Genomic DNA, 20,319 nt, shown 5'->3' on the forward strand with positions numbered 1-20,319 from the left:
ATGTATGCAATTGAATTTAATTTTTCAATCATGAACGAACTAAAAGAGTGTAACCAAAACGATACAGCGTGTTTGATTTTTATTTTATTCAAAGGAATTGTCAATGGCAAATAATTTGCGAGATACTCCGGTACTTTAGTTGAAATTCACTTCGAAACTTTTAATTGAAATTTCATCAAATCTTTAAAAAGAAACATATGCCGAAATTCATTTGATACTTTCGAAAAAATAGAGAAAGTTTCTTTTCGGAATTTGAGCACTATTTCTTCAATATTTACCAGAATTTAATGTGAAAAACGGAAATCGGCCATATACGGAATTATCATTGTTTTGACAGTTGACATCCGATGGTAATTGTATGAAGTATGAAGAGAAACTGACGAAATGTTAACACAATCGCGCAGAAGTAAATATATCAGCGTATTATCTGTATCTGTTTCTAATTTTCGTTAATTTTAAAATTATTTAACATTTGCTATAGTAAACAATAAATATTTGTAAATATTTACAAACGGCGTGATTCTGTGTATGGATGCCGAGGCAGAAACAGACGCGGCGGTTTTTATTTGGAGAAAAGAGTTTGTGTTTGGAAACATGGCTAGCATGACCGATTTTGGTGCACCAAATCTTCTTCAGTTTTTTGTCGTTCGGAAACTGGAAAAAAATCACATTATCTTTTCCAGAACGTGATTTACAGCGAAAGGCCGCACAGATAACCATTTTCCCTATTACTGTGAAAACAATTTCAGGAAAATATCAATACAAACAGAAAAAATAAAACCAGAATTCTGATCTATCACTTATCTTCTAAGCGGACGCGCAAATGCTTGTTCAGCTCTGGCGTCACACAACGGGAAAACAGGGGAGATAAGCGAATCAACGCTTTGCGAGTTATGATCATAATAGTCAACAAAATCATCTTTTTCAGGTTAAACACAACACGCAAACGTTGTTACCCGATAATTTAATCATATTTCAATATAAATAGCGTTTAATGTATTGACTTTGGATTTTCTTTCAAATTGACCTTTAAACTTGTTGGCTTCCACTACACCATTATGTAAGCTGTACTGGTGTTGGTTTGTACACTGTCTGCTTTTGTGAATCTCAGCTGTAGCAGTCTCCTTCCCCCCCCCCATCCTATGATATAATCTGAAATGTTGTTTATATATAAGTACTAACTATATATTTAAAAGTAATATTTGTATTTTTATCTATTTTTGTTAGAAATTGTGTTGTTTTTCCTTCAAATAGGCACACAACATTGGCTTTCCATCGATCATCCGTTTACATTTTCCACTGGAACACAGTACATAAATATAATTCAAATTATATTATTCAATAATCTAAATCAAAAAGGAATGCAGAAATCAAAATACAAACCTTTTATGCTGTTCTGTAGTATTCCAAAAACACAGGAATTTGGTGATGAATCATCAGAGACCAAAACACAGTAACCAGCCACTTTGAACCTCTTTTGAAACAAACTTATTGTTCATTTCCACACTCTATTAATTACACATTGTTTTTTCAACAATACTCCCTTGCTATCAGAATTGCATGGCATACATACATACATTATGGGGTTGTTTGGGGTTGTTTACCCTCGGGACTTCAGTTAGAAACCATTGCCTGAGCACACTGCTTAACATAAAACTACGTTTAAGAAGCCAAAACAACTATAATATGGTCAGCCCGATTTTACTGGGCTGTACCATTTATAATACAACAATACATTGCAGTGTTGATGCGGTGCTTCAATAGAAATCTATTGGTATAAAAATATCTGTACTTTTCTATTCAAAAAGCATTAAAAATGCCGTATTCGATAAACTTAATGGACAATGTCTTGCTTAAAGCTGTTAGAAAGCGGCGTTTTCATTGGTTGACAGTATTTAAAAGCCTGGCTCTGATTGGTTATCTCTTTCACATCAGCGCAAACGCAAGTAAGTCAATCAGTTTTGAGATGTAAAATTCACACAAAGAACGACCTTGAAATGGCGTCTGCTCCCGCACGGACGTGAAAGAGTCAACCAATCATATTGTATGGCGTCTGCTCTTTTGCACTTTTAAAATGTAAACAAAGCAGACTTTTATTAGAAAATGTATGAAACAAGGAGGAATAATTACATCCACAAATGCTTGAATCTATTTGAATTTAATATGATTGGTATATGTTATTAAACCACTATGAAGATGTTATATTAATATTATTGTTATTATTATTATTATATGTATGTTGTTTGTGTTGAAAAGAGAGAGGAGAGGAATAGCCCAATTTTTATAAGTATTGATGGTGAAAACACATACTATTTATTATATGTGGTATCATCATGTTCAGTATTTACTGCATTGGGTTGTTGGAGTCTTGAAATTTTGAGATCCATGTTTTAAATGTCAAAATCAAATAGGATTACTTTTAATATAATGTTTATAGAAAAGAAAAGGAATACACGGATGTGTAATATGTTTGTAAAACAAACAAATAATAATATTTAAGGATTTTTCAGATCACAAAGTGGTTTAACATTGCCACTATGTATTTACATACATAATAAAGTATCAAAATTAGGTGTATATTTAAGGTTTAAATTTAATGTTATACAACAAGATCTAGGCAGTGGGAAAATATTACTATTTACAACATTAATTAGTAGGAAAGTTAGTGCCTGGTTGAATAGCTCTCATATGATAAGAGAATTTGCATGTAGACATGCAGTTATATGGAAATTTGTAATTGTGTATATATTTATGTATGTGGCCCAATATTAAACACTTGCAGACAGAGAATATAGCAGTATTGCTCCAACATAAGACCCTGTCTGTATGGAACTTAAAGAGGATTGGGCTATGGAGAAGAGAAGTCCCCCCAGAGTGGCGTTAAAACAATATTTAAAAGTGAAGTTGTAAAAACCCTTATATAATGAGGGTAATAGCTTCCGTGTCTCCAACCGGTCACCTTTATAGGGCAACATAAAAATCATGAGTAAAACAATGTGCTTTACAGTTAAAAAGGAGACAAAACAACTAAATTTGTACAAAAAGTACATTATTTACAATATGTACAGTACTATATGCATTTATATATATATATATGAAATACAAGTTGCCACCCTGGAGGGTTGAAAGAAAAAGAGATTTGGAAGTGTAGGCTGGAGTGAAAAGGGGAATAGCCAGCAGGGGCGATGCCCCTTGGTTGAACTAAGGGAGGTAATTGTTGGGATGGGGTCTTCAACAGTTGTCTCCCCAGGACCAGAGGGAGTGCATGGTAGATGAAAAATAGTTTGAATACAATTGAAGGAAAATGTAAAAAAAGTGTGATATAAAATTGGTAAAAAGACCAGATATTACCTAAATGCAGGAAAAAAAAACACAAAAAGCTCTTATCCAACCAATATTATTAATATATTGGGAATAACAATAGAGGAAATAGTACTGAAGTACCTTATCTGCTATGTAAAATAGCAATTAAACACAGAACCGAGGCAATTTGCTATTTAAAATAGCAATTTAACATTGCATGGCTTTTTCTACACTACAATTTTAAGTACCTACAATTGAGGTTGGTCAGTTGTTTAAACGCTCTTGATTCAAATACATGTAAACAACTTCCTGTGAAATACAAATGTACTAGTAACCAATCCAAAGCCTGTTAACCAGATGGTTTCATAATCAGGTTCTTGTATTAGGGCTCAGCATTGTCAGGGAATATTGGGGCTGCAGAAAACCAGGTCCAGGTCAGCTGTGGGTCAGTGTTTATCTGATTAAACACTGTCATTTATGTATCACTTCATGGGGTTTGAGACTGGGAAAATGTGCTTTAGAAATTTAAATTACATTTCTATTATAGTTTATCATGCATAGAAACTTGATTCATTTTGATAACATAAAAATATAATTAAAATAGTATTGTGTGAAACATTTAAAAGGATGAAAACCACCAAATCTTGTTATTTATAGAATTTTAATGAAATAATAATTAAAGAAGAGCAAAATTAGCAAAAAATAAGATAAATTAAAGGTGAATTGAAATATCAGCAACAACAATGTTTATGTCCCCAGTCTTACTCAGAGGGACATACATGTATTGTTTTTGCCCTGTCTGTTGGTTTGTTGATTTGCACAAACTTTAACATTTGGCCATAACTATTGCAATATTGAAGATAGCAACTTGATATTTGGCATGAATGTGTATCTCATGGGGCTGCAATTTTGAGTGGAAAAAGGTCAAGGTCATCCTTCCAGGTCAAAGGTCAAATATAGGGTCAAAAGCGCTCAAAAGGGGACATAGTGTTTCACAAACTCTTGTTTTTACATATATTTTTCTTTGTGTCGCATACAATATGGTGGTTATTATTATCCCCCGCCATTGGCGGAGGGATATTGTTTTGGCGTTGTCCGTTCGTCCGGCACTTTTGTGTCCGGAGCCATATCTTGAAGTTGCTTTGGTGCATTTAATTTAAACTTGGTATGAGTATATATATGGATAGTTTCATCAATTCCATAGCTAAGTCACTCAATTATATTGGATATTATTACCAATATCTGATAAAACTTGTATTATTTATTTTTGTCTTGAAACTTGTATTACATAAAAAAAAAATAATATTGAACACAGCATTTTCATATTTGGCATGCATGTGTATCTTGTGGAGCTGCACATTTTGAGTGTTGAAAGGTCAAGGTCATCCTTCAAGGTCAAAGGTCAAAAAATAAAAAATTTCATAACTTTTTGTGCCCCCGGATCAAATGATCTGACAAACACATCTCTTGTTTGTCTTTAATTTTATTCTTGCTTCGTACTGGATAAATTAAGTTCCAATTTAACATTTATAAATTTAAAGCATTTAATGAAAAAATTTCAATGCATGCCAAAATCTGATAAAGGTCTCTTTTAACAGTGAATTATAACGCAATGTGAGTAATCGATGTATTTCCCAAATTATTGATGGAAAGCGTCACAAACGATTAAAAAATTTCTGATTTTGAATAATTATTTTTCATTGACCCTGAATTGATTTTTAATTAATCAGGATGTTAGTTTGCTTGTTTAAACATGAATAGTGTAATAACTGTTTCAATTATTTATTGCCAAACAAAGAATGTCTGAATATTCATCATCGTATTGAGGAATTATTTTACACCAACAAATTGGGTTTACAGTATACACACGTTAAAAAATATTTTAGAAGCTTCTTCGGAAGCACTTGAATTATGACGAACGCAAAATTGCCACTGCAGCAGAACAAGCAGGTCTAAGAAACATAGTTGTATTCTCAGTTCTGTGTCGCGCCAAAAATGTTTAGACTTCACATCAAGTGAAAAAATAAACATACCAGTAAATAGAGGTAGATGTTACAAGTGAAATTAATGATTAACAGGAATATGCAAAGAAAATCAGGGACTAAACTCTGGTTTGTTATGCCCCCTTAGTGCGATACTGCAAGTTCAATCACCGGTGACACCAATCAGTGTTGTTGTTTTTTTCAAAATCGGGGCCGGTCTCCGGCACCAATACCAATTGAAAAAGGTATATATATTTTCCAAAATGGGACCTAAAAATTTCTAATGGAAGATTAAAAAAAAAATATCAACATTTTGTTAATCTACCATCCACCGGGCCTCTACGCCGTGATTTTTTCCAATCTAAAGGGGCCCGGCCCCATTCCCAAAATGGTGAGAAAAAAACACTGATATAAGTTCAACCTTAGTAAAAAAAAATATTCTGACAACTTTTCTATTCTCAATTTTAAGCATTTTTAGCAAAACAGCAACAATACTAATTTTCCAATTTTAGTCAAACCGCCGTGAATTTTTCCAATTCAAAGGGACTCGGGCCCCATTCCCAAAATGGAGAACAATGCCAATGCCCCACTGGTGAATAGAGATGACCACTCAGTGGACACCTATCCTACGCTTGATATGCCAGCATTGTTTGATAGCAATGCCAGTCTCGCTGATCACCAGATTGCCAACCTCTCCTTAGAAGATCAACAGCTTCATATACACTTAGATGCCAATTTGGACACAGCCCAACAGCCTCCAACAGTTACTGCTATTCAGTCTGGATTCATGGCCTCTCCAGAACCTGACCACACACATGATGATACTGTTCCAAGAAGGTAAATTCAGAAACAAGTGTGTTATTTGTTTTGTTTTTTAGCCTACCTGAGCACAATGTCCTCATGGTGAACTTTTGTGACTACTTTTCGTCTGTTGTGCGTCATCAACATTCTCTTTATTAACACTATAGAGGCCATTTATTGTTCAATCTCCATGAAACTTTGTCAGAATATTTGTCCCAATGATCGAGCTTGAAATTGGTTCTGGTCCATTAAAAACATGGCTGCTAGGGGTAGGGCAGTTTTCCTTATATGGCTATAGTAAAACCTTGTTAACATTCTATTGTTTATAGTCAAATATTCATGAAACCTGGTCAGCACATGTTTTCTTATAATATCTGGGCTTAGTTTCAAAATTGTACCCAGTCTGTTGAAAAACATGGCCTCCAGAGGGTGGGGCAGTTTTTCTCATATGGCTTATTATACCCCCATTACCATTGGTAATGGGGGCTATATAGGAGTCACTTTGTCAGTCTGTCTGTCTGTCCCAAAATTTCATCAGATCTTCACCAAACTTGGTCAGAAGTTGTATCTAGATGATGTCTAGTAGATAAAGTTTGAATATGGGTCATGCCAGGACAAAAACTAGGTCATGGGGTCACTTAGTGTATTTTAAACTGAAAGTTTGTCCGGACCATAACTATGTCATTTATCATTAGATTTTTAAATGACTTTGTACATTTGTTCACCACCATGGGATGGTGTGTCGTGTGAAAAAAGTATGTCGTTATCTCAAAGGTCAAGGTCACACTTGGAGTTTAAAGGTAAAATGCTTGTCCGGGCCATAACTTTGTCATTTATGGTGAGATTTTAAAATCATTTGGCACATTTGTTCACCATGATTGGACGGTGTGTCACGCAAAAGAATTATGTCAATATCTCCAAGGTCAAGGTCACACTTTGAGTTCAATGATCATAAATTAGCTTGTCCGGGCCATAACTATGTCATTCATTGTAAGATTTTAAAATCATTTGGCACATTTGTTCACCATCCTTGGACGGTGTGTTGCACGAAAGAATTACAGCCATATCTCCAAGGTCAAGGTCACACTTAAAGTTCAAAGGTCAAAAATTGCCATAAATGAGCTTGTCCGGGCCATAACTATGTTGTTCATTGTGAGAATTTAAAATCATTTTGCACATTTGTTCACTATCATTGGACAATGTGTCACGCGAAAGAATTACGTCGATATCTCCAAGGTCAAGGTCACACTTTGAGTTCAAAGGTCAAAAATGGCCATAAATGAGCTTGTCTGGGCCATAACTTTGATGTTCATTGTAAGATTTTAAATCATTTGGCACATTTGTTCACCATCATTAGACGGTGTGTTGTGCAAAAGAATTACGTTGATAATTCAAAGGTCAAGGTCACACTTAAAGTTCAAAGGTCAAATATGGCCATAAATGAGCTTTTCCGGGCCATAACTTTGTGGTTCATTGTGGGATTTAAAAATCATTTGGCACATATGTTCAACATCATTGGACGGTGTGTCGCGCAAAAGAATTAAATCAATATCTCCAAGGTCAAGGTCACACTTTGAGTTCAAAGGTCAAAAATGGCCATAAATGAGCTTGTCCGGGCCATAACTATGTCGTTCATTGTGAGATTTTAAAATCATTTGGCACCTTTGTTCACCATCATTGAACGGTGTGTCGCGCGAAAGAATTAGGTTGATATCTCCAAGGTCAAGGTAACACTGAGTTCAAAAGTCAAAAAAGGCCAAAAATGAGCTTGTCTGGGCCATAACTATGTCGTTTATAGTAAGATTTTAAAATCATTTGGCTCTTTTGTTCACCATCATTGGACGGTGTGTCGCTTGAAAGAATTAAGTCGATATCTCCAAGGTCAAGGTCACACTTTTAGTTCAAAGGTCAAACATGGCGAGAACTGATCTTGTCTAGGCCATAAGTCTGTCATTTATTGTGAGATTTTAAAATGACTCAGTACATTAATTTTGTTCACAGTCATTGGACGGCATGTCATGTGAAAGAATTCAAGAGTACAAAGGACAAAATGGCTATAAATGATAATGGCATAATAATTCTTAAAAATCGCCATAAATAAGATTCTCTTGTTTTGTAAAGACAGCATGCAAAATAGTCTGTGTCAATTCGGCATGTGGGGATATAGGTCACGTCTGTGACAAAGCTCTAGTTGAAACCTTGTTAACACTCTCAAAGTCAAATTTATGGTCCAATATTCATGAAACGTGGTTAGAACATTTATTATGCCCCCCTTCGAAGAAAAGGGGGTATATTGCTTTGCACATGTCGGTTGGTCCGTCGGTCCGTCCACCAGGTGGTTTCCGGATGATAAATCAAGAATGCTTGGGCCTAGGATAATGAAACTTCATAGGTACATTGATCATGACTCGCAAATGACCCCGATTGGTTTTGAGGTCACTAGGTCAAAGGTCAAGGTCACAGTGACCCGAAATAGTAAAATGGTTTCCGGATGATAACTCAAGAACGTTTAGGCCTAGGATCATGAAACTTCATAGGTACATTGATCATGACTCGCAGATGACCCCTATTGATTTTCAGGTCACTAGGTCAAAGGTCAAGGTCATGGTGACCCGAAATAGTAAAATGGTTTCCGGATGATAACTCAAGAACGCTTATGCCTAGGATCATGAAACATCAAAGGTACATTGATCATGACTAGAGATGACCCCTATTGATATTCAGGTCACTAGGTCAAAGGTCAAGGTCACAGTGACAAAAACATATTCACACAATGGCTGTCACTACAACGGAGAGCCCATATGGGAGGCATGCATGTTTTACAAACAGTCCTTGTTTCCTTAGGGTCTCAGGTGAGTGCCTTAACCCATAGCCCTCTTGTAAAAAAATTGGCAAAATTGTTGACACAAAAAATTGTACATTTCTGATTAGGAAAAAATCAAGATGGTCTGTTGTTTATGAGTTTGCAACAAGTGTAATGATATATGGCAAGTGAAACTGCAGATGGTAGCCGCAAAGAAATAGTCCATTATTTTGTAGTGCTATTAGACTTCATGGCCATAATGAAGCCATTCTTTAAAAAAATGTATACAATAACAATTATTTCTAAACTGTTGACAATCATAACTTAATTGGTGTAAATTGAAGAATATTAATTGAATGAAGTCTATTTAAATGATGTTGACAGTATCCATACAGCTTTACTGTATTAGCATTTTACATGAAAATACTATGGGAAAAAATACATACCCTTTTGTTTAGAATTTTTGTTTGTAGATATCTTAAATTCATGTGATTGATTGATCAACCAACACAAATTTAAGTCAATTGAATATTAATTGTTTTGTAATACTTACCTTTCTTTAATTTGCTCATAATGCTTTTTTAGCTCACCTGAGCACAACATGCTCATGGTGAGCTTTTGTGATCGCCTTTTGTCTGTCGTGCGTTGTGCGGCGTCAACATCTGCCTCGTTAACTCTCTAGAGGCCACATTTATTGTCCAATCTTCATGAAATTTGTCAGAAGATTGGTCTTAATGATATCTTGGATGAGTTCGAAAATGGTTATGTTTGCTTGAAAAAGATAGCTGCCAAGGGGTGGGGCATTTTTCCTTATATGGCTATATATGGCTATAGTAAAATCTTGTTAACACTCTAGAGAGATTCATCCCAATAAAATCTTGGACAAGTTCGAAAATGATGCCGGTTGGTTGAAAAACATGGCCTCCAGGGGGCGGGGCATTTTTCCTTATATGGCTGTAGTAAAACCTTGTTAACACTCTAGAGGCCACATTAATTTTCCGATCTTCATGACATTTGCTCAGAAGATTTGTCCCAGTGATATCTTGGATATGTTCAAAAATGGTAACCTTTGCTTGAAAAACATGTCTGCCAAGGGGCGGGGCATTTTTCCTTATATGGCTATATATGGCTATAGTAAAATCTTTTTATTAACACTCTAGAGGCAACATTTATTGTCTGATCTTCATGAAACTTGGTCAGAAGATTCATCCCAATAATATCTTGGACGAGTTTGAAAATGATGCTAGTTGGTTGAAAAACATGGCCACCAGGGGGTGGGGCATTTTTCCTTATATGGCTATAGTTAAACCTTGTTAACACCCTAGAGGCCACATTAATTTTCCAATCTTCATGAAACTTGCTCAGAAGATTTGTCCCAATGATATCTTGGATGAGTTCAAAAATGGTAACCTTTGCTTGAAAAACATGGCTGCCAGGGGGCGGGACATTTTTCCTTATATGGCTATAGTAAAACCTTGTTGACACTCGAGGCCACATTTATTTTCCGATCTTCATGAAACTTGGTCAGAAGATTCGTCCCAATGATATCTTGGATGAGATTGAAAATGATAACCTTTGCTTGAAAAACATTGCTGCCAAGGGGCGGTGCATTGTTCCTTATATGGCTATATATGCTATAGTCAGGGTTTTTTTCCCACTTTTTGGGAAGATAACCCATGGCTTTGGAATTGGGAATTTTATCGGCATTTTCATGAAATTGGGAAAACAAATTCATTAGCCTTTTTTTTCCACACGAAAAGTCCACTGAATAGGGAAATACCAAATTTGATATAACTCTTTATAATCATTTAAATTAAAAGAACAAAATCATAAAATACTTTGTTAAATATAATTAAATTAAAATTGAGATAAAATACGCATTACACACTTCTTTCCAAAAAAAAAAAAAAATTTAGGGAAAATTGGGAATTTTTGGCCACATATTGGAAAAAAAGTATACTTTTGGGATTGGGATCATGGTCGAATTTCGGTTATAAAATCGGGCAAAAAAAAACCTGATAGTAAAATCTTGTTAACACTCTAGAGTCCACATTTATAGTCCGATCTTCATGAAACTCAGTCAGAAGATTCATCCCAATAATATCTTATACGAGTTTGAAAATGATGCTGGTTGGTTGAAAACATGGCCACCACGGGGGCGGGGCATTTTTCCTTATATGGCTATAGTAAAACCTTATTAACACTCTAGAGGTCACATTTATTTTCCTATCATCATAAAACTTGCTCAGAAGATTTGTCCCAATGATATCTTGGATGAGTTTGAAAATGGATTTGGTTGCTTTAAAAACATGGCCACCAGAGGCGAGGCATTTTTCCTCATATGGCTATACATGTATTGCTATAGTAAAAACCTTGTTAACGCTTTAGAGGTCACATTTATTGTCCAATCTTCATAAAATTTGGTAAGAAGATTAGTCTCAATGATATTTTGGATGAGTTAAAAAATGATGCCGGTTGGTTGAAAAACATGGCTGCCAGGGGGCGGGGCATTTTTCCTGATATAGCTATAGTAAAACCTTGTTAACACTCTAGAGGCCACATTTATTTTCCGATCTTCATGAAACTTGGTCAGAAGATTTGTCCCAATAATATCTTGTTATCTCAGGTGAGTGACTTTGGGCCTTGCAGGCCCTCTTGTTTATTATTTCAAAAAACTATACATCCCTTAGTTGCTCAAAAGAGCCAACCTAACTAAGAAACCAGTTGTATTTATTTCCTATCATCATCTGTACACTCTTTGAGCGCATGTTTGGTTATTCTACTGCAGATTCGGTGTTGCATTAGATAATACGCCTGTTCCAGCAACGAGAAATACAAGGCCAGGAGAATGGTCTAATTTGGATGAATCTTCTTTGAAGGTAAATAAATGTCATGTATAAAAGAACAGAGATGCTGCATGAGTGATGTTATAATTAAAACAATTATAGTTTTAGCTTCAAACCACAGAAAATATTGTTTGTTCTTATATATGAGCCCTGCTCTGTGAAAAGAAGGTTTAATGCATGTGCATAAAGTGTCGTCCCAGATTAGCCTGTGCAGACTGTACAGGCTAATCAGGGACAAAGCTTTCTGCTTTTATGATATTTTTCATTTCAAGAAAGTCTCTTTCTTGCACAAATCAAGTTTAGGGAGAAAGTGTTGTCCCTGATTAGCCTTTGCAGACTGAGCAGGCTTGTCTGGGATGACACTTAATGCCCATGCATGAAACCCCCATTTCACAGAATGCGGCTCGTATTGTTTGTACTGTTATAGTATATTGCTTGTGACACTGTCACATGATTGTGTAGTTTTTTCACCGACCCTCTGGTTGCATTCTATTGCTTGTGGGAATGTTTTCTAAGCATGATTTTATGAAATGGCAACAAAAAATCAAATATAGAAACATAAATAGAATTAGAGGGCCAAGGTTTGAGGGTTCTCCCTTGAGACCCAAAGGAACTTTACTGTCCTGAGACTGTTCACATGTTTTACTATAAAACAACCCAAATACTTGGAAACAATGTTTTTTAGCTCACCTGAGCACAACATGCTCATGGTGAGCTTTTGTGATAGCTTTTTTTTTTCTGTCGTCCGTCATTCGCCTTGTTAACTCTCTAGAGGTCACATTTATTGTTCAATCTTCATGAAATTTGGTAAGAAGATTGGTCTCAATGATATCTAGGATGAGTTTGAAAATGGATACGTTTGCTTGAAAAACATGTCTGCCAAGGGGTGGAGCATTTTTATCCCCACGCTTTTTGAAAAAAAGGTGGGGATATTGTGGTGATCTCCGCCGTCCGTCCGTCCGTCCGTCTGTCCGTCCGTCTGTCCGTCCGTCCGTCCTGGCCACTATCTCCTCCTACACTAAAAGCACTAGAACCTTGAAATTTACACACATGGTAGCTATGAGCATATGTGCGACGGTGCACTATTTGGAATTTTGATCTGACCCCTGGGTCAAAAGTTATAGGGGTTGGGGTGGGGCCGCGTCAGAAATTATCACTCATTTTTTTAGGTTATTTTACATTTACTTCTTTATTTCTACACCGATTCACTTCAAATTGATACTGGACCTCACCTATGACAATACGGTCAATCTCAACCATGCATGGCCCCATTCCCAACCCTGGGGCGCCCCGCCCACATAGGCCACACCCACCAAAAATTTCCATTTACTATAATTTTTTCATTTCTACACGGATTCACTTCAAATTGATACTGAACTTTTGTTATGACATTAGGGTCAATCTCAACTATGCATGGCCCCAATCCCAACCCTGGGGCGCCCGCCCACATAGGCCACACCCACCAAAAAAATCCATTTACTATAAAAAAAATTTAGGTTATTTTACATTAACTTCTTCATTTCTACACTGATTCACTTCAAATTGATACTGAACCTCTCTTATGACAAAACGGTCAAACTCAACTATGCATGGCCCCGTTGCCAACCCTGGGGCGCCACGCCCACATAGACCACACCCGCCCAAAATTGCCTTTTACTATAATTTCTTCATTAATACACTGATTCACTTCAAATTGATACTGAACCTCTCTTATGACAATACGGTCAATCTCAACTATGCATGGCCCCATTACCAACCCTGGGGCACCCCGCCCACATAGGCCACACCCTCCCAAAATTGCCTTTTACTATAACTTCTTTATTTTTACACCCATTCACTTCTAATTGATACTGAACTTCTCTTATGACAATACAGTCAATCTCAACTATGCATGGCCCCATGATCAACCCTGGGGCGCCCTTGGGTCAAACATGCGGCGTGGGGATACGCGTCGGCCTCTGCCGCGCCATTTCTAGTTCCTTATGTGGCTATAGTAAAATCTTGTTAACACTCTATAGAGGCCACATTTATTACTGATCTTCATGAAACTTGATCAGAAGATTCATCCCAATAATATCTTGGAAGAGTTTTAAAATGAAGCCGGTTGGTTGAAAAACATGGCCGTCAGGGGGCGGTGCATTTTTCCTTATATGGCTATTGTAAAACCTTGTTGACACTCTAGATACCACATTTTACTTACTTCATGAAACTTGGTCAGAAGATTTGTCCCAATAATATCTTGTTATATCAGGTGAGCGACTTTGATCCTTACAGGCCCTCTTGTTTCTAAATATGGCTTAAGTAAAACCTGTAGAGGCCACATTTATTATCCGATCTTCATGAAACTTGATCAGAATATTTGTCTCATTATATCTTAGAGGATTTCTAAAATGATTCAGTTTGGTTGTAAGGCATTGCCACCAGGGGGCCAGGCATTTTTCTTTATATGACTATAGTAAAACCTTGTTAACATTTAGAGGCCACATTTATCGTCCAATCATCATAAAACTTGGTCAAAATATTTGTGTAAATAATAGCTTGGACGAGTTAAAAAATGGTTCTGAATGGTTGTAAAACATGGCCCCCAAGGGGCAGGCATTTATCCTTATATGGCTATAGTAAAACCTTGTACACATTCCAGAAATCACATTTATTGTAAAATCTTAATGAAACTTGGTGAGAATATTTGTCTCAATGATAACTTGGATGATTTCGAAAATGGTACCAGTTAGTTGAAAAACATGGCGGCTAGGATGTGGGACATTTCTCCTTATATGGCTATAGAAAAACCGTGTTTTTAGCTCACCTGAACACAACCTGCTCATGGTGAGCTTTTGTGATCACCTTTTGTCCGGCGTGCGTTGTGCGGCATCAACATTTGCCTTGTTAACACTCTAGAGGTCACATTTACTGTCCAATCTTCATGAAATTTGGTCAGAAGATTGGTGTCAATGATATCTTGGATGAGTTCGAAAAGGGTTACGTTTGCTTGAAAAACATGGCTGCCAATGGGCGGGGCATTTTTCCTTGTATGGCTATAGTAAAACCTTGTTAACAATTAAGAGGCCACATTTATTTTCAGATCTTCATAAAACTTCGTCTGAAGATTTGTCCCAATGATATCTTGGACGAGTTTGAAAATGGTTTCGGTTGCTTTAAAAACATGGCCACCAGGGGATGGGACATTTTTCCTAATTGGCTATAAATTGCTTTAGTAAAACCTTATAAACACTCTAGAGGCCACATTTATTGTCCTGTCAGATCATCATGAAACTTAAATTGGTCACAAGATTTGTACCAATGATATCTTGGATGAGTTGGAAAATGGTTCAGGTTGCTGGAAAAACATGGCCGCCAAGGGGTCGTGGCATTTTTTGTTATATAGCTATACACTGTATCGACAACATAACACCAGCAAATGAAAATAGGTTAACAAAGATTTTCTCAGCCAGCGGTACATATCAGTTTATCACTGACTTGTATACATTCCTCTGTAATTATGGTGTTTTATTGTTGTATTCCTCATTGCAAAGCTTCAGGATTTGAAAAAAATGTTTCAATGTTATTAATTATTTCTTGATCTAAATATCAAATTTATGGGTATGAAACACATATGTAGCATACTGCTGTTAAGGTTCAGAACATATATAAGCTATAAATTACAAGAAAAGATAGTATTAAAACTTACAATAATAAATGCTTAAAGGGGCCGTCCAACAAATTTTGGCATGTATTAAAGCTTGTCATTAACTGCTTTAAATGCTTTATATTGATAAATTTAAACATTTGAACTAAAAATCTCCAGTAAAAATTAAGAATACAATTTTAAAAAAGAAGAAAAAACGTTCACCTCCACAGGGCTCAAACCACTGACCCCTAGAGTCATGGAGTCTTGGAGTAAAATGTCTCCCGACTTAACCACTCAACCATCCAAGCTCACGTCAACTTCGGAGGTATTTTTAAGCTATCTTAGCCCTCCTTTTAGTTCCACAAAATATTGATTTGTGTCGAACGACGCTTTTTATCTGTTGGATGGTCCCTTTAAATAGGGCTTTTAATATTTATTAAATTATGTAAATTACAAAATAATTTAAATAACAAGAACATTTATTAAATTAAGTAAAAAAAAAATATGTAAATTACAAAAAAAGATAGTATTAAAACTAAGAATCAATTAATGCTTAAACAGGGCTTTCAACATTTATTAAATTATATTCTCAGGATGTAGGCTTTTAACATTTATTAAATTATGTAATTTACAAGATTATGTAAATTACAAAAACATGTAATAAACTGGGGTTTCACTGGCCCAAAAAAAGTTGTCGCCATTTTTTCGCGGCGTGAAAACTGTCAGTTATTCCGATCTTATTAATAAGAACAATCATTTAAAGAAACCTTACTACATTAATGTCATTGACTATATGATCACTTTAAAAGGTATGTTATTACATAACATAAAAAACAATAAGTACCTTCACAAGTGGTACCTGCACAAGTCATACCTAAGTAAGTCTTAATAAGCTTTATTTGCATATAAATAACTTTTTTTTTTCAACTTGATAAACAATACAGATAACCAAAATAATATATTATAAATAATGTTAACATCAATGTATTAAACAGTATGCTACATAAATGTTTCAAACTTAATTATTTAAACATAGAATCACACCAATGTACATCATTTGAAAGGAAAAAATAAATATAAAAAATCATAAAATAAAGCATCTCACTTCAAATTGTTACACAGTTATATTTGGTCATTTGGACATGATATACATCAGCCTCCTTTGTTTAAACGTTTTCTGTTAGTGGTGGATGATTTTCAGGTTCAATTAAATGAATGTTTTGCACGCCTATTTCCTGACAGAAAGGCCCAGATAATTGCCACCATCTATTCTAGTTGCATGAAATAACATAAAACATATTTTTTACAAACTATCAACAACAAACCAACACATAAATGTCCCTATCTTTAAATGTCCGAATTTTAACACATCCGAAATATAGTACATCCATTGAACGATATACTTTTTATTTCAGCAATTGTTGGTATCTTAATCAAATTATATCCTTCCCAGAACATTATAATAATGAAACTATTAAACAGAAATGTTCACAAATACCTGTTGAAAAAAGTTTTTATTTGTTTTTGTGGAGAAATTCAATGCTTTTGCCAGCCCCATGGTTTTGATAAAAGAAATAGCGGCCCTAATAATCATTTTAATTATTGATCGTCGTGACAGTTTGTCCCCATGTTACTTAATTCATTGCTCAATATCAAAAAGGAGCCGTTAATCAGATAATAACCCCCAGAAAACTTGACAATAGCAGTAAAAACACCGTTTGTAACACTTACACGCTTCAGTGATTGCAATCTGCACTGTAGGTCGCTTACTTCGTCGTAAATCAATATTTTTAACTGACAGACGCTGGCCGCTTATGCGCGGTCGCGTGCTTTCGATTCGCAGTACATTTTCGGATAGGATTTTGACGATTTTTTTTTAATTCCCAACTTTTAAAACTTTAGTGGCCTCTAGAGTGTTAACAAGATTTAACTATAGCCATATATAGCTATTTAAAGAAAAAATCCCCGCCCCTTGGCAGCCATGTTTTTCAAGCAAAGGTTACCATTTTTGAACTCATCCAAGATATCATTTGGACAATGCCGGTTGGTTGAAAAACATGGCCCCCATGGGGGCAGGGTATTTTTTCCTTATATGGCTGTAGTAAAACCTTGTTAACACTTTAGAGGTCACATTTATTTTCCGATTATCATGAAACTTGGTCAGAAGATTTGTCCCAATGATATCTTGGATGAGTTCGAAAATGGTTTTGGTTGCTTTAAAAACATGGCCACCAGGGGGCGGGGCATTTTACCTTATATGGCTATATATGGCTATAGTAAAACCTTGTTAACACTCTAGAGGCCACATTGATTGTCCAATCTTCATGAAATTTGGTCAGAAGATTGGTCTCAATGATATCTTAGATAAGTTTGAACATAATTATGTTTGCTTGAAAAACATGGCTTCCAAGGGGCGGGGCATTTTTCCTTACATGGCTATAGTAAAATCTTGTTAACACTCTAGAGGCCACATTTACTGTCCAATCTTCATTAAACTTGGTCAGAAGATTCATCCCGATAATATCTTGAAAGAGTTCAAAAATGATACCGGTTGGTTGAAAAAATGGCTGCCAGGGGGCGGGGCATTTTTCCTTATATGGCTATAGTAAAAGCATGTTAACACTCTAGAGGCCACATTTATTTTCCAATCTTCATGAAACATGGTCACAAGATTTGTCCCAATAATATCTTGTTATCTCAGGTGAGCGACTTTGGGCCTTTCAGGCCCTCTTGCTTTCTTTTTTCCTGTTTTCAAAATGAGTGGAAAATAGTGAGCTTGGTCTATATGTTTTTATAAAATTATCAATTGATCGTTTGTATTTTACTTCTTTGGATATAGGCGAGGCATAATTCTTACCAAATTCAACGGAACACTACAGAGGACAGGCCTAATGGACACCCTGAAAATCTAGGACAGCCAGCCCACATGCCTAATGGACAGCCTGGAAATCTAGGACAGCCAGTCTGCAGACCTTATAGACAGCCTGGAAATCTAGGACAGCCAGCCTTCAGGCCTAATGGACAGCCTGGAAATCTAGGACAGCCAGCCTGCATGCCTAATGGACAGCCTGGAAATCTAGGACAGCCAGCCTACAGGCCTATGGGACAGCCTGGAAATCTAGGACAGCCAGTCTGCATGCCTAATGGACAACCTGGAAATCTAGGACAGCCAGTCTGGAGGCCTAATGGACAGCCTGGAAATCTAGGACAGCCAGTCTTCAGGCCTAATGGACAGCCTGGAAATCTAGGACAGCCAGACTACAGGCCTATGGGACAGCCTGAAATTCTAGGACAGTCTTCTGTCCTGCATCGTCTTGAGAGCACTGTTTCTGTGAATCAAAACCCAACAGGCAGATCAAACTCTCAACCACATGGGGTTGGTGCTCCTTGTCCTTTTTCAGTGAACAATATTTCATTCTTCGTATAGAACACACCAATTAAAAGCTGAATATATAAGTTAACAAGAGGGCCAAGATGGCCCTAGTTCGCTCACCTGAGAGGAGTCGGTTCTTTCAAACTTTACCAAATGTAAAACTTGACCTAGATATTGTCCAGACAAACATCCTGGTCAAGTTTCATCATTTTTAAACCAAAATTCAGGCGTCTGGAATGTTATTGTTTTTGTAAGATTTGACCTTGTTACCTATATTTTGAATTGACCCCCCTTACCAAACATCAAACTTAATTGCTTACAAAAATAAATATTATGACCAAGATTCATAAAATCTGAAACAAAAGTGTGACCTCTAGAGTGTTTACATGGATTTTGTATAATATAATGAAAATTTGGACAATCTAAGGGCAATAATTATGGCATTAATTATGTGATTTTGCTCATTATCAAACTTGACCGAGATCTTTCAGCAACTTTGATAAAGAATGCTTAAGAAATGTGAATGCTAGAGTGTTTACAAACCAAATGTGGACGGACAGACGGGGGACAAAGACCAATCCTAAAACCTCACCTGAGCAATCAGGTGAGCTAAAAAGTGTGTTTCACCGATCTGAGCAATTTTCCAACTTGTCAGAGAAATTAATAAAACCAATGTATTGACTGAGTTTCACGATGATTAGGCAAAAAATGTGACTTCTATAGTGTTCGATCACAAGGTTTCTCTCTAGTCACATAAGGAAAACTGCCCCACCCATTGTCATGTTTTTTTAACCGATCGGGACCATTGGCAAACTCAATCTGAGATATATAAAAAAACAATATTTTCACCAAGTTTCATGATGATTGGGCAAAAAATGTGACTTCTAGAGTGTTCACAAGCTGTTTTTTACTATATAAATATAAGAAAACTGCCCCCCCCCCACTGGCAGCCATGTTATTCAACTAACGGAACCATTTTTGAACTCAACTCTTGTATCAAGGAAACAAATGTTCTGACCAAATTTCATGAAAATTGGGCCAAAAATGTAACTTCTAGAGTGTTCACATGTTTTCACTACATACATATAGAGAAAAATGTCCCGCCCACTGGCGCCCATGTTTTTTCACCGATCTGGACCATTTTCGAACTCGTCCGAGATATCAAAACATCCAATGTTTTGACCAACTTTCATGATGATTGGGCAAAAATTGTGACTTCTAGAGTGTTTACAAGGTTATTTCTATAGCCAAAGAAGGAAAACTTCCCCGCCCACTGGTGGCCATGTTTTTCAACGGACCGGAACCACTTGAACTCAACCAACATATCATTAAGGCAAACATTTTGACCAAATTTCATGAAAATTGGGCCAAAAATGTGACTTCTAGAGCGTTTACATGTTTTCACTATAAACATATAGAGAAAAATGCCCCGCCCACTGGCGGCCATGTTTTTTCACCGATCTGGACCATTTTCAAACTCGTCTGAGATATTAATAAAACCAAGGTTTTGACCAACTTTCATGATGATTGGGCAAAAATTGTGACTTCTAAAGTGTTTACAAGGTTTCTCTATAGCCAAATTG

The 20,319-nt window shown here is 36.2% G+C and overlaps 1 protein-coding gene across 8 annotated transcripts in view; it reads left to right on the forward strand.

Moving 5' to 3' along the window:
• Positions 1 to 20,319, forward strand: part of LOC127846366 (uncharacterized) — a 79,182-nt gene that overhangs the window by 47,296 nt on the left and 11,567 nt on the right. For 4 of the 8 annotated variants that reach the window (XM_052377570.1, XM_052377571.1, XM_052377575.1 and 1 more), the window contains 3 exons: positions 5,798 to 6,122; positions 11,678 to 11,768; positions 18,203 to 18,739. In XM_052377570.1, the coding sequence (XP_052233530.1) occupies positions 5,851 to 6,122; positions 11,678 to 11,768; positions 18,203 to 18,739 (900 nt within the window). In that variant the 5' untranslated portion in view covers positions 5,798 to 5,850. The remainder of the gene's footprint in view (positions 1 to 5,797; positions 6,123 to 11,677; positions 11,769 to 18,202; positions 18,740 to 20,319) is intronic. The other 4 variants (XM_052377572.1, XM_052377573.1, XM_052377577.1 and 1 more) reach the window with 1 other exon arrangement.

Source organism: Dreissena polymorpha, chromosome 9 (genome assembly GCF_020536995.1).
Source record: "Dreissena polymorpha isolate Duluth1 chromosome 9, UMN_Dpol_1.0, whole genome shotgun sequence".
NCBI classification, from domain to species: Eukaryota; Metazoa; Mollusca; class Bivalvia; order Myida; family Dreissenidae; genus Dreissena; species Dreissena polymorpha.